A 13,562-nucleotide genomic window follows, 5' to 3' on the forward strand; every position below is an offset into this window, starting at 1 on the left:
AAAACCCTGTGCTATTGAACATGGTATCATAACCATGAAGCTGGTCTTGATCTCACCACTTACCACATAATCTTTTAAAATTTCCTGACAAGTAGCCTCTGGTGTAGCAATTGCTGACAATCATGTGTCACTTTCATACGTGTTTATACTGCTTATGAAAGTTCTATGTGGCCTAACTTAGTATGATTTTTAGATCAAATTATATTTGTTTGGGTTACAAATGTTAAAAGAATTTGAAACAACTTTGTATTTGAAGATAGTTGAAATGGTCAAATGGTGTTATTAAAATGTTTTATTATATAGAAAGCATGTAGCGTGAAACTCTGTTTGAAACCCACCCTAATTAAATTGAGAAATTAGAAAAATTTCCTGCCTCTAGCAAGGGATGATGAACCAAATTAGATTTTTATGTTTCTATTGATGTTTTCATCTCTACCATCTCGATCATTATTTATTCTTATATTAGAAGTTTTCCAGGGAGTGTATGGATAAGTTATTACTGTGAAGCATTAAATCAAGTATAACTGGAAATAATAATTTTGAACATCAAGTGGTTAAACAATATGAGATATTATAGGCCCTTTAATAGAAGGACATTTTATAGGAATTGGAAGGACTCATGACATCAAAGAAAATGTATCAAAATGGTGATGATAATGATTGAAGAGTTATAGTAGCATTAATTTTAAAATAGTCTAATTTAGAATCATGAGTAAGTTTGAATTCACGAAATAACACTTTTTTTGGGTAGTATAATAGGTAGACATTCTCCCTGCTTATAGATAGTGTGAAGTGCATGGCAAATAAATTTTGCTTTGTGAACAAGTCTAACATAAGAAAACCTGTTTTGTTTCATAGTTTTGAAAAGCAAAAACAAACTAAAAATAGTTTGAAACAAAAATTGAAACAAAAATGTTTCAATTTTATACTTCCTCTAATAAGCCAAAGAATGTTATTTTATTTTAATTTCTCTAGTTAGGATGTACGCATCAGAAATCATTTTACTTAAAAATCTTTGGCCCTTTAAAACTTGTTGTTATTGAAGATATTTTTATCTCCTTTTATGATACAAGGCCTTAATAAAGGAACTTGAAAAATGAATAGAAGAAAAATTTAGTTGTCTAAAATATATGTAAAATTAATCTATATAAATAAATTAGTAGGAAGTTAATATACAGGAAAAAACAAAGGTTAAGGCAATTTGGTAGATGGTTATAGTAATTTCAAATAAAAAACTAAAAAGATTCAATAATGCATGCTGAAATCCCCAGCTTTTTACGAGCTGGCATTTTTAATAATTGACTAAGGTGTCCTTGAGGTTCCTAGGAATGCTGGTCCAGTAATGGTCCCATTTTCCAAAGCCTGGAATAATTCCATTATAATACAAGGAGTTTTTCACAGCCTTATCCTAGAAAAAAAGATTGTTAAAAATAATTAATCCTATCATCCTAAAACTTTAAGACTTATAATAGTATTATTAGCTTGAAATCTATATATAAAGAAATAGAAAAAAAAAACAAAAATTCACAGAACTTCTAAGGATAGAATTTTCACCTTAGCAAAATATATAGAAAATATAATTTTTATATAAGTTTTTATTTAAGAAACTATTTCAATGTTTATATCTATAAATTATTTCTGTATAAGGCTAATTTTTAAGTTTTAAAAACAAATATATGGGGAAATATGAATATAATTTTATGTTAATAAACATGCTTTTTTTCTGAGATCCTTAAACTCTACATGTGGTATTTGGTTTATCTTCCTGTTATTGATACTGAACAGATAACAAGAAATTATTTGCCTTATTTTTATATTTTGCCAAGATAATAAGTTCTTTCAATTACTGGACTAGCTGGCATAATCAATTTAATGTTTGATGCCTTCTCTTTGGGACTGCCATATGGGTACATCTCTATGGTGCCCCTGCATAGAAGAGGCTTGGACTTCTCTGCAACACTGATGCCAAGGGTAGCTGCGTAACTTGCTTTGGTCGATACAATGAGAGGAGACATGTGGTGTGCCATTTATACGAAGCAGCCATCAAGTCTTTCCTGCACTGTCTGTCTTTTCTCCCCATTAATGTAATACTCTGCATCCAAGCACGATGCAGTCAACCGTCGTGCAAGTGACAAGTGAATGAGAAGTGAATCTTTGTTGTTGAAAGTAACTGAGGTTTTGGCAATCATTTGTACTATTGCAAAATTTAGCTTAATCTGAAGAATTACATTAATATTTTTAAAACATATCTTGTTCTATACTTGATTTTGTTCATATTTACTTTATTTGTAAAAACAGATAATAAAATAAAAGCCATAGGGAGTAAAACACATTTATAAATAAGCAGAAGAAATGAATTTGTGTTGATTGCCTACTGTCTCCTTTAACCCTCATAACCATCCTGAAATATGGGGAGTGTCTGATTGATTTTTAGATGAGGACGCTAAGGCAGTTTTTAATTAAAAAAAAAACTCTAGCTGACTCCTGGGATAATAATAATTACAATGTCAAATATATGTATCTATAATTAATACATGTGTAATATGTAACATATATAAAATTAGATTTTAATTTTTGGAACAGAAATGTTTTGCAATGAATGCCCCATCAACAACTATGAAATCAATTATATTCATGTTAATATGAATTTAATTAAGGGATATTATAGTTAAGCTGAAACTGTATCCAGCCTCATAATGAATATGGTACCTATTATTAGAGCACAGTTTTGTGTTTATTATTGCTTCTAGTTCAGTAAGCTTACACTGTTGTACGCAGTATGTTAATTTACTTATTATACCACATTTCTCCTTTTGAAGGATTGATACACTATTTTTTGGACTTAACATCCTACCATTGGAGTGTTTTTCCATCCAATTGGTCCAAAGGAGAAAGTTACATATGAAATTTCTTAACTTTTTCCCCATAAAACTTAAGTAATTAAAACAGTACTATTTAAAAACAGAGACAATGACTCTCTGCAGTAAGTGGATACTTAAAAGTGGTAATCCAAATAGTTTAGGATACATTTACATTACTTTTCTGTAAACATTGAAAGTGACAAGCAGTCTTAATATATAGATTTACAATAAAGAGATATATGATATCATACAGATATAATGGTTTCTTGAAACCTGAACACACGGAACCTATGAAAACAGTGTTAAGTAGCCTGTTGAGTCATACAGCTCAACAATGTTGTGAAGCCCAGATTTGAATCCGATTGGGTCTTCTTTTCATGTTCCCATAAAATCAGAAGCTCTAACTATAGCATGATCCTGTTTAAGTAAATAGCTCAAAAAGTCCACAAAACTTATAATCTAATAATAATGACTGACAACAGGAAGAACTGTGTTGACCAAAAGGATAGCAGAATGTCAGACAAATATATCAATATGGAGAATATAAATCACAGATTCAGAAGCAGATATCAATAGAAGTAACAGGCTTTTTGGAGAATTAATGTCAAACTAATTTATATTTCTATATCTTTTATTTATATTGTTATACTTGCAAAAATGATTGGCAATAACATACAGTAAAAGAAACAATAAAAATAAGGAAGACCAGTAAAGCCAGGTAAAAGGACAGAAGAAAAATAACAATAAAATAAGAACACTAGTTTAATAGAAGTTACTGTACTTTAGCACAAAACATAATTCTGACTTCATAGTCAAATTAAAATGATATTCTGTAAATTTTATACCTCCCATTTCTTAATAAAATTAATCTATTTTTTAAAGTTAGACACCATTGATAAGATATAGATAGCATAATAACAGTGTTTCAGGGAAAGTAAACTTATTCAGTGGTTCCAGAATTTACCCTACTATTGAATACAAAAAGGTAACATTACTTTTATTTTTCTCAATTAAATTTAATCTACTCCAAAAATTCACTCTCTGGACTTACAGGAAATTGAATTTAGTCACTCTTAAATATCACTAACATTCTATTCACAATAGTGTCAATGTTATGAGCCTGATACAATTTAAGCCTTTGAGAAGGCATGCCTGGTTTCTCTGCATGGTCAATGAAATGCTTTGCTTTGAGACCACTCATCTCTTAACTATGGGTGGCCATCCCTCATAAGATATCATTGTCTGCAGTCCACTCTCTCCAGGTGTACCACGAAGTAATTTTCTCAGAAGTGTGCTACCTCAGTGGGTACTATGAGGGAGCTGGCACAGGGCCTCTCTCTTGTGGAACATATGAGATCTCAATTCCTCTTGAAATTTTGTGAGAAGCTCTTGAGATAACCTTCTTTTTCTTCATCTTCCACCAACTACATACATGCTTTCCTATATCCTCTCCTTCCCTGAATTGATTGTAAATATTCTCCCACTAAAGTCCCATTATAAAGACAATGCTTTTGGGAGTTGGAAAATTGGATGTGGTATTCAGTTTATTCTTTTTATGCTTACTAATTTATTTTGTCAGATACACTTTTTTTAAAAAAGATTAAGTCTTAAGGATAGTCAGAGTTAAGTTTTACTGATTTGTTGCTGGTGTTATGTCAGACTTGGAATTATAGCATTTTACTACTTATTCTGTTTACACCAGTAAATTTTAATTATTGAAGACAGAGAAAATGGAAAAATTAAAAGAAAATTATTCTTCTCCCAAAAATAAGGTGCTAGAAAATGGTCCGAAACATATTAACTTGTCTTATACCACCATCCATTCTCTTTCTTTCTCTCAATGTGGTAAAATATACATAACATAAAATTTACCATTTTCATTATTTTTAAGTGTGGAGTTCAGTGGTATCAACATTGTGGGGTAACTGTCACCACAGTCTACCTCCAAACTTGTCATAGTTCCAATCTGAAACTCTCTATCCACTAAATAATACTTCCTCATTCTGTTCTCCCCTCAATCACAGGTAACCACCATTTTTCCTCCTGTCTCTGTGAATCTGAGAAAGATTTGACTCTTCCAAATACTTCATATAAGTGGAATCGTAGTATGTGTCCTTTTGTTTCTGACTTATCTCACTTAGCATAATGTCTTGATGGTTGATCCATGTTAGAGCGTGTATCAGGACCTCATTCACTCTCAGTTGCATTCAGTTTCTTTCTTTAGGTAGACAATATGACTATGTTTGTTTGCCAACAAAGTTAAGAAAGGAATTAGAATTAATGAGCTTAGTGAACAGCAAATTAAAGCATATCTTTTGAGAGTGACAGAGAGGGAGAGAAAGAGAAATGGCCTGGGGAGCAGACAGGGAAACTGCAGAAGCTGATATTATAGCACTTGTATTTTTTTCCATTGCACTGGAAAATTAATTTGAACACTTTTCAGCACTTCTTCATTTGTGGTTTACATTGGACACAGAGCTTTTTAGATTTATTGCTTGGTTTGAAAATGGACAAAAGCTTTATAACAGCCTCCCTATCCATCTTCTCTTTTCCAAATCTTGTGAAAACCAGCAGGTTTTTCTATTAAAAACCTAGTCATGTGAATCCTATAAGAAGATGTCATTGTTATAAAACAATATAGTGAGTGGTGAGGACGAAGACTGCCAAGTTAAACACAAAGGGTGAAAAATCTGTCCACATGTTCCCACACCCTTAGACACTTATTCCAGTGTGAATTGCCTGTGAGTTTCTTATGACTAAACTTGGCCCACCAGGCAGTTCCTCCTCAGAAGGGCTCAGCTCTCTCCAGAAACTGCATTCATATTTCCCAGATGCTTTTGATGCTTTTATCAAAAGCAGAAGTTGAAGAACAGGAAAGCTCAGCATCAGAAAAGTAGTCCAGCCCTGAGGACGAGTTTCACCTGCAGGCCAGTAATGGTAAGGGCTAGAGAGCAAGGCAGTTGTTGGGTTTGGCGGCTCAAAGATGGGAAAAGGCAGTGCTCATCAGATTGCAAATGATTTTCTTATTCTGGAAATAAACAGCATATTTGCCATCTCAGTTTATGTTTCTTGTCTTTAAAATATATAAGGCAAATGTATCAATAAATGCATAGTACTCAGGACAAAAATAAAGTACTCTAAATGTGTGCATAATATTGTTATAGCTATAGATGTGTCTCTACCTATATGCTCATAACAATATATATTTTAATAGGTATTTGTGAATCCTTCTTATAACTTTCTTGCATATACAGATAAACTCATTGGAAATTTAAAGATTACCCAGCAGACGTAGCCCCCTGCTGCAATGACCAGCCCATGCAGCCCTAACTCTGGAAAGCAGCACTTGTCAACTTCGTAACTTTTATTGGCTACATAGGTATCTCGTCCCACCATGAGGATGAGATCAGAAAACCTTTTTCTTGTTGATGAGCCTACTCTGATTGCTGTTTTGTAAACCCACCTGCCTGTTTTGATACTTAAGAAATTACACTGAGTCTCAGGGGCCAAACAGCGTTGCCACCCTTTGCTTGGGGTGTACGTGGTGACTTCTAAATTGCAATTTGTGCCTGTCGAAATATTTCATTTGTGGCCTGGCTTAGCCTTTTCCATGCTGAATCATGCTATATAAAACCATTCAAACAATAAACCCTAGAGCATTGTCTCCTTACAAGGCCTTTAAGCCTTTTCTTCCACTGGGGCTTAATATCCTGGCTTCTCTCCTCAATATTTGTGGTAATAATGCACTCTCCATTTCATATGAAGTGACTTTCTAACTATCACTGATTAAGCTGTTCCTCAGTGCCCTGATTTATATCCCTGAATTTTTCATCCTCCTACCAGTGATAAACCGAAACAAGCCCTTTTCATATAATGAATTGGCCTATGTACAATGCAGACAGACCTATTATATCATTAAACACTGTGTTAAATAACTCTTGAATTACAGTTGAACTGAGGAAATACTTACATCCTTATATTAGGAATCATGGAAGTTGTCTGGGGTTTTACATTGAAGGTAGAATCACAGAACTATATATATTCAAGATAAGACAGTACTATTCATAATGCACAACATCAACAATAAAGTTTCTTTCACAAACGAAGGGAATTGCAAATGCTCTCCATAGAATGCAGTTCCTTGATTATATAATGTTACCACTCTACAACTTCCACATCATATATTAAAATCTAAAAAATTCTAAGCTCTGAAAGAAAAAGCTGCACAATAGAAACGTCCACATTTAAGAAGTGTTGCGGTATAAAACAAGAAGCAATAAAGCTACAAAAATAAAACACCTCACATATAGTTTGCTCTTAGTAGGCATATCTTAAATATAGTATTGAATTGAAAGACATTGTAATCTGATAGAAAAGTGGTGAATGTGAGAATTTAGAATTATCTGTGTCTGTATAGAGCTTATATGCCCAAATAGCTCTACAAATAATTTAGTGGGTCTGATATACATGTCCATTCACACATATGAAAGAAAAGAGGGGAAAAAGGATAATCAGAAGTGTTAAGCAACTGGAATCAAAAAAATAAGTTATTTTAAAATAGCCATTGATTATAGGTTTATTCTTAAGATAGTGAAGGAAACTCAGATAATTCAAAGGAAAACCTGTCAGATGAATCCATTATTTTGCCTCATATTCCTAGTTCTTTTCCTTTACAGCACCCTTTAGAGCACATCACTTATTTGGGGATATATAATTTTTGTAATTTTTATATTCCCCATTAGATAGATCCTGAAAATCTATATAAACAGGAACTGTTTCATTTTTATTTACTGCTGATTACTTAGCCAGACACACAGTAGTGCTCAAAAAATACCAGTAAATTGTATGAAAGTTTTTCTTCTTTTTATATTTCAGGAAATAATGACTCATCTGCTTTTTAATAAATGTTGTTGTGTATATTTAAGGTTTAACAACATGATGTTATAAAATACATATAGACAATAAAATGGTTACTATACGGAAGCAAATTAAAATATCTATCATATCACATAGTTACTTTTATTTTTGTGACAAGAGCAGCTGAAGTCCACTATTTAACAAAAATCTCAAATATCTCCCAATTTTATTGCCTATAGTCCTCCTGTTTATACATTAGCTTTCTAGACTTGTTCATTCTACATATCTGCTACTTTGTGTCCTTGGCCAAATCTCTGTTTGCTACACCCCTAGCCCCACCCATGGACTTTTCTATGTTCTACGTATTTTGAATTATCCGAGGATTTATTCATTTTCATCATTTAACTCATGTTTACTGAAGGCCTGCCTATGTATCATTTTGGTTTTTTATACTGTACATGCCTCTATAAACAAGATACCTTCTCTTCAAGGAGCCTAAATTCCTAATGTTCAGAGGAAGAGACAAACTGAAGGACAAGTTTGGCCCTGAGACAACGTTCACAAAAAGATGAGAGGAATGAAAAAAAAAGCATCAATTCTTCATTTAAAAGCTATAGATATAGCTTAAGGAATTAATGATGAACATTTCTTTTCATAATATTCTCAATGGGAAGAATAAGCAAATGTAAATTTTATGATAAAAAAGATCAACCAATAGTTGGTACAATAAGCAAAACAAAATTTTCACTGTACAGTAATATATTTCATTTCAGTCATGAAGACTAGCCTGAGGCATCAGGTCAATTAATGTAATAACTTGGTATATAGAGACTTAGCCATAACAAGTAAAATTTAATTTAGTGGTCTCATGCTAATCATCAAGGGTTCAGAAGACAGCAACAACATAATTAAAGAAAAGGAAAATAGAATTTATGAGGTTAACTGAAGGAACTACTGCAATATAGCCCAGAAAAGGAAGGCTAAAAGATGTTTAATTTCATTTTTTTCTAACACTTGAAAGAATATAGAAGAGGTATGATATTAGGGCCAAAGAACTGGTATGAATGTTAATACAAATGTGCTAATAAAAAATGTGCAACTAGGGAATTTGGGTATTTTATATTTATTAATATTTTTTCCATAATATTATGTGATTTTTGCTCTGGAGTTATGGACAAGAAATAATTAACCATAGGCTATAACATAAATGAATAGAAAGTGTTTTGTTATCTCTGTGATTATTATTTAGTTATTTATTTATTTTACAGAGATGGAGTCTACTCTGTCACCTAGGCTGGAGTGCAGTGGCATGCTCACAGCTCATTAGTCTTGAATCCTGGTCATGTGATCCTCCTGTCTCAGCCTCCCAAGGAGCTTGGACTCTGGGGTCCAAGCACCTGGTCTATTGCTCCACCACCTGGTTCTGAGGTATTTTTGTGAGGTTACTTGAGTTGTGCTTTTGTAGCACAGATTGGAGATGTGTAATAAATTGTGACCATGCTGTCTCTTCTTGAAAAGAAGTATCAATATTGGTTAAAATAAGCCTAATAAACTGCAACAGACACCATTAACCATTTAGTATGCCCACTAAAAATTAGACTACCAATTTTTCTCACTGGACTGCTTTTCCTAAATTCACAAAACCTTTTAGTGCATGAGAAATTCATAGCTAAGTACCAGAGCTGAGTCCGTGATTTGTACTTTTATTTCTGCAACCTATTGAATATTTACATTAAAAATTTCTGAATACAGTTTGTAAGCTAATGCAGAGTGATTACTTCAGATGTTTTGAAAAGTAATTTCATGCTCATTTTTTTTCTAGTGGTTTTATATGCTTTAGTTTCTTAATGCTAAAATGATTTATTCTCTGACTCACAATTCTACTCTGATTCATACTACTTTAATATTTCATTCAAAGATGATTAGATTAACAAAAAGACAAAAAAACTTATTCTGAATACAAATGAGTAAAATAGATAGATGTTACTGTTATCATCCTATGAATTGTAGTTCAATCTGCTAAAATGACTCAACTATTTTAAGGTTATGAAACCAAAACGTGATAAAAGCATTAAACAATTTATTCCTCAAAGTAATTGTTTTCCAGTTCTATAGTCAAGTTAACGTTGAGTCGTTATTAGGTTTCCCTGTGTGTTCATGGTTATTTGATATTCTATGGTCTCTGTTCACAAGTACCTTAAAATATATTTTAAAAGATAATGGGAGGCATCTATATAAAACATTAGGCAATATTAGTTCAATACATAACCAAGTGCCTAATTGTATATTATAGACTATACTTGTTCACTAAGAGAGGACTATTTGTGCTAGTGAGGGGCAATCAGGGAACGTTTTATAAAATATGGAGGATGTTGTAGCTTGAAAGAAGACTGGAATTGGCTGAAGAAAGACTGAAATTGGTTCAGAGAAGTCAAGGAAACTACAAATAACAGACTCAAAATAGAATTTGTGCTGGAAGAGTAAGAAAAATAAACTCAAGGCTGGGTGTGGGTGGCTCACGCCTGTAATTCCAGCACTTTGGGAGGGTCAAGGCGGGTGGATTACGAGGTCAGGAGTTCGAGACTAGCCTGGCCAACATGGTGAAACTTGTCTCTACTAAAAGTACCAAAATTAGCTGGGTGTGGTGGCGCGTGCCTGTAATCCCACCTACTCTACTTGGGAGGCTGAGGCAGGAGAATCGTTTGAAGCTGGGAGGCGGAGGATGCAGTGAGCTGAGATCGCACCACTGTACTCCAGCCTGGTGACAGAGCGAGATTCCATCTCAAAAAAAAGAGAAAACTAAACATAATAGGATGGTCATAAAGGCAAAACTTTGAGAAATTTAGGTGCAAAAACCTGAATGGTTCACTGAAGAGTTCAAACTTGCTCAGAAGAGCCAAAGAGTTGATTACAGACACGAATGCAGGGACATCGGGTGGCAAGACTGCATGGTATATATTTTCTAAATGAAAAAATAAACAAGAAGCATAGGCATCAAATACTGTTCACTGGAAAAGGTAATTTAGGAGAACCAGCAAGAAAATATAGAAAGATTATATTGGCAAATCCAAGATATGTTTGTGTTGCTGTTAGCAATACAGAAGATATTGTTGTTAGTAATACTAATTTCATTAATGCTATTTTTTTCTCCAAATTTCTACCTTTTACTTAATCTTCCACAGTAGGTCTAAGTGGTTACCCCACCTCTCCTAACTCCACCCCCACCACAGGTGCACAATCTCACAGGAAGCCCTGGTGGGTTGGAGTGGGCTCACAGTACCGTTAGGGCTGACTCCTTGCATCTCTTCCCACCTGCATGTAAGTGCCTATAACGGGATTATTTACAACATGAAAACTGGAAAATGCTACAAATCAAGAGTTTTGGGGGAGTAAAGGGAAACAGTTTTGTAAACATTGATTAACACACCACTGTGCACAACTATGTATTTTACCATATTCTTTTCGATTTTTTCTTAGTTACAATTTTGGTTCTCAGCTTCTCAGTTTTTATGAACCAATAAGAAAAATGGTTATAGAATATTTATACTGCTTAAGGCTAGTAGACTAGAAAACGTGAACATGAAAGCTCATAATCTATTCTTGTTAGTGGAATGTAATGTCCACAGACTATGAAATCTGATGGAGTTACTCTCATAAAAATGTTTTTCTAAATGCCTAGGTTTTCCAATATTCCCTGATGGATACACTATAAGAAGAAAAAAAATCAAGGTTGACTTCCATGATAAATCCCTGTGCTAGAACGGATATCCCACAAGAAGCAATCATCAAATACCAGGTAACAAGACATCTTTAACAAGAATTCCTGTTTCAGGTGAATTTACACAGTAGGTAAATCATCCAGATTTTAGGACTTGGGATAAGAGCAACAATCTTCAGACAAATCTCTGCAAATCACTCTTCATAAATTGCTTTCACAATAACTTTAATAAATCTGAGATCCTGATATATCCAGCTAGGAGATCACTGAATCCCTTTCTAAATATATGGTGACACTGTGACTGACAGCAGGGTATCAATAAAGAAACAACTGCTTGAATAAAGGAAGAACCTTGAGCTCCCAGACTTGCTAGGGAACTTACTTCCATATAGATTGGTGGTGACAGCAACAGAGTTATTGCCCATTTTTTTGTGTGCCACTTCAGAAGTAATAGCATCTACAGATGATAGGCATGTCATTCATTCACTCAACATAAAAATTAAGTTCTTATTATGTGGCAGGGAATGCGCCTGTCACTATCTGTCACCTACTGAAATTACAGTCTATTAGTGAAAACGACAATTAGCAGTTACAAATCAGTTCAAGAAAGGTGTTTCAGACAAGAGAGAGAATGTCCTTTTAGGGAACTGAAAGAAATTCAGTAGGGCAGGAGATGTTGTTAGGGGCAAAATTAATTACCAAACTGCATGTAATTCAAAAAAGGAAATTGGTATGTTTTCTTAAGAAAAATAGGAAAGTATAAACTGTTTTCTTTATTTAATATGACATACAGGAGTAAAGAAATGACATTTTATTTTAGAAGGAACTAAAATGTAAAAGGAACAATATGTGTATATTTCAACAATAGGCTTAGGCTTCATATTTTAGTAAATTAATATATTTGGAAAAATGCAGATCCCTGATGGGAACTAAATAGGTCCTCTAGACTGACAATAATATGTGCAAACTCATAAGAATTAGCTTACCAGGAACAGAAAATTAGAAATTTGTCAAGGCAAGAGCAAACTGCCCTTCTGCCAAAGATTGCATCATTGCAGATGGTTATGTAAGGCGGTGTTTTAACGTGGGAATTCATCCCACTTTTTGCTTCATTGTCTGCCTCTTAACAGAAACAAATATTTGGAAAGTTTTCCTGCCCCACTTTTTCTTACTAAGTTGGTGAGTGTCCCTACACTTTTCTGCACGCCCATGACACAAAGAGAGGAAGAAGCTTAAAGCCACATTGAAGATGTGCAGCACTTACCTATGGTGTTTCAGGCTCAGAGCCCAAGGTGGAGCTGTTTGAAAAACGATTACCCTTCTATTTATCTGAGGAGTCCACTGCAGTATATTTCTTTAAAAGAATGCCCTACTTAAAATTTCTGCCTGCCATTTTTAATTTCTGTTGATAGTGTGGTATCTCATAGCATATCAAGCTACTGTGTTAGCCAAACAAATAAAAGAGAAGCTGCTTCTTTAAAAGACAATATATTATCTTAGCTCTTTATGTTGTATTCCTTTTGTATTTTCTACTACATAAGAGACTGTATTTCTCAGCTGCTTAAAAGTCTCCAAGTTATCTTTATTTTGTTTCTCAATATATTCAAAGATGTACTTAACTGAGATCTTTAAAGAGTTCCACCCACCGTGTGTATCTTACAGAAGGTGTTGGATAAGCAATGAAAACATGAGACATAATGACAGTGGTGATGATGATTCTGGTAGTCAAATTTTCAAAGTGCAAAAAATGTGGATTAATCCCGTATCAGTATTAAAATCACCATAGTCACTATTTTTTTTCCCTTGACATGCACATTACAAAACAGTTTATTATTTTCGCTTGCCAACTGCATTCCATAGCAGTAAGCACTATAAAATTGTGAAGAGCTCATACTTTCAATTGGGCAAACCTGAGTCAGATTACTGGCAGTTTTAGTAACTACTTGTGTTACTCAGACAAGTTCCTTAATTTCTCCTGTCCTTATCGGCCTCTTCCATAAAATAAGAAAAGCAACAACTATAGTTAAGGCGCTGAATGAGACAACATACATAAACCGCTTAGCATATTGTAGGTACTTAATGCATTTTCTTCCCTCTAAATTTGGAGGAAAAAATGTGGACTTACT

General features: G+C 33.7%; 1 protein-coding gene across 1 annotated transcript in view; it reads right to left on the reverse strand.

Annotated features, from left to right (window-relative positions):
- Positions 1-1,255: 1,255 nt before the first annotated feature.
- The window catches only part of CNBD1 (cyclic nucleotide binding domain containing 1), a 617,967-nt gene continuing 605,660 nt past the window's right edge, over positions 1,256-13,562 (reverse strand). Inside the window, exon 13 of the mRNA XM_011937078.1 lies at positions 1,256-1,408. Within this exon, the coding sequence (XP_011792468.1) occupies positions 1,292-1,408 (117 nt within the window). The 3' untranslated portion in view covers positions 1,256-1,291. The remainder of the gene's footprint in view (positions 1,409-13,562) is intronic.

This window comes from Colobus angolensis, unplaced genomic scaffold (genome assembly GCF_000951035.1).
Source record: "Colobus angolensis palliatus isolate OR3802 unplaced genomic scaffold, Cang.pa_1.0 Scaffold16, whole genome shotgun sequence".
NCBI lineage: Eukaryota > Metazoa > Chordata > Mammalia > Primates > Cercopithecidae > Colobus > Colobus angolensis.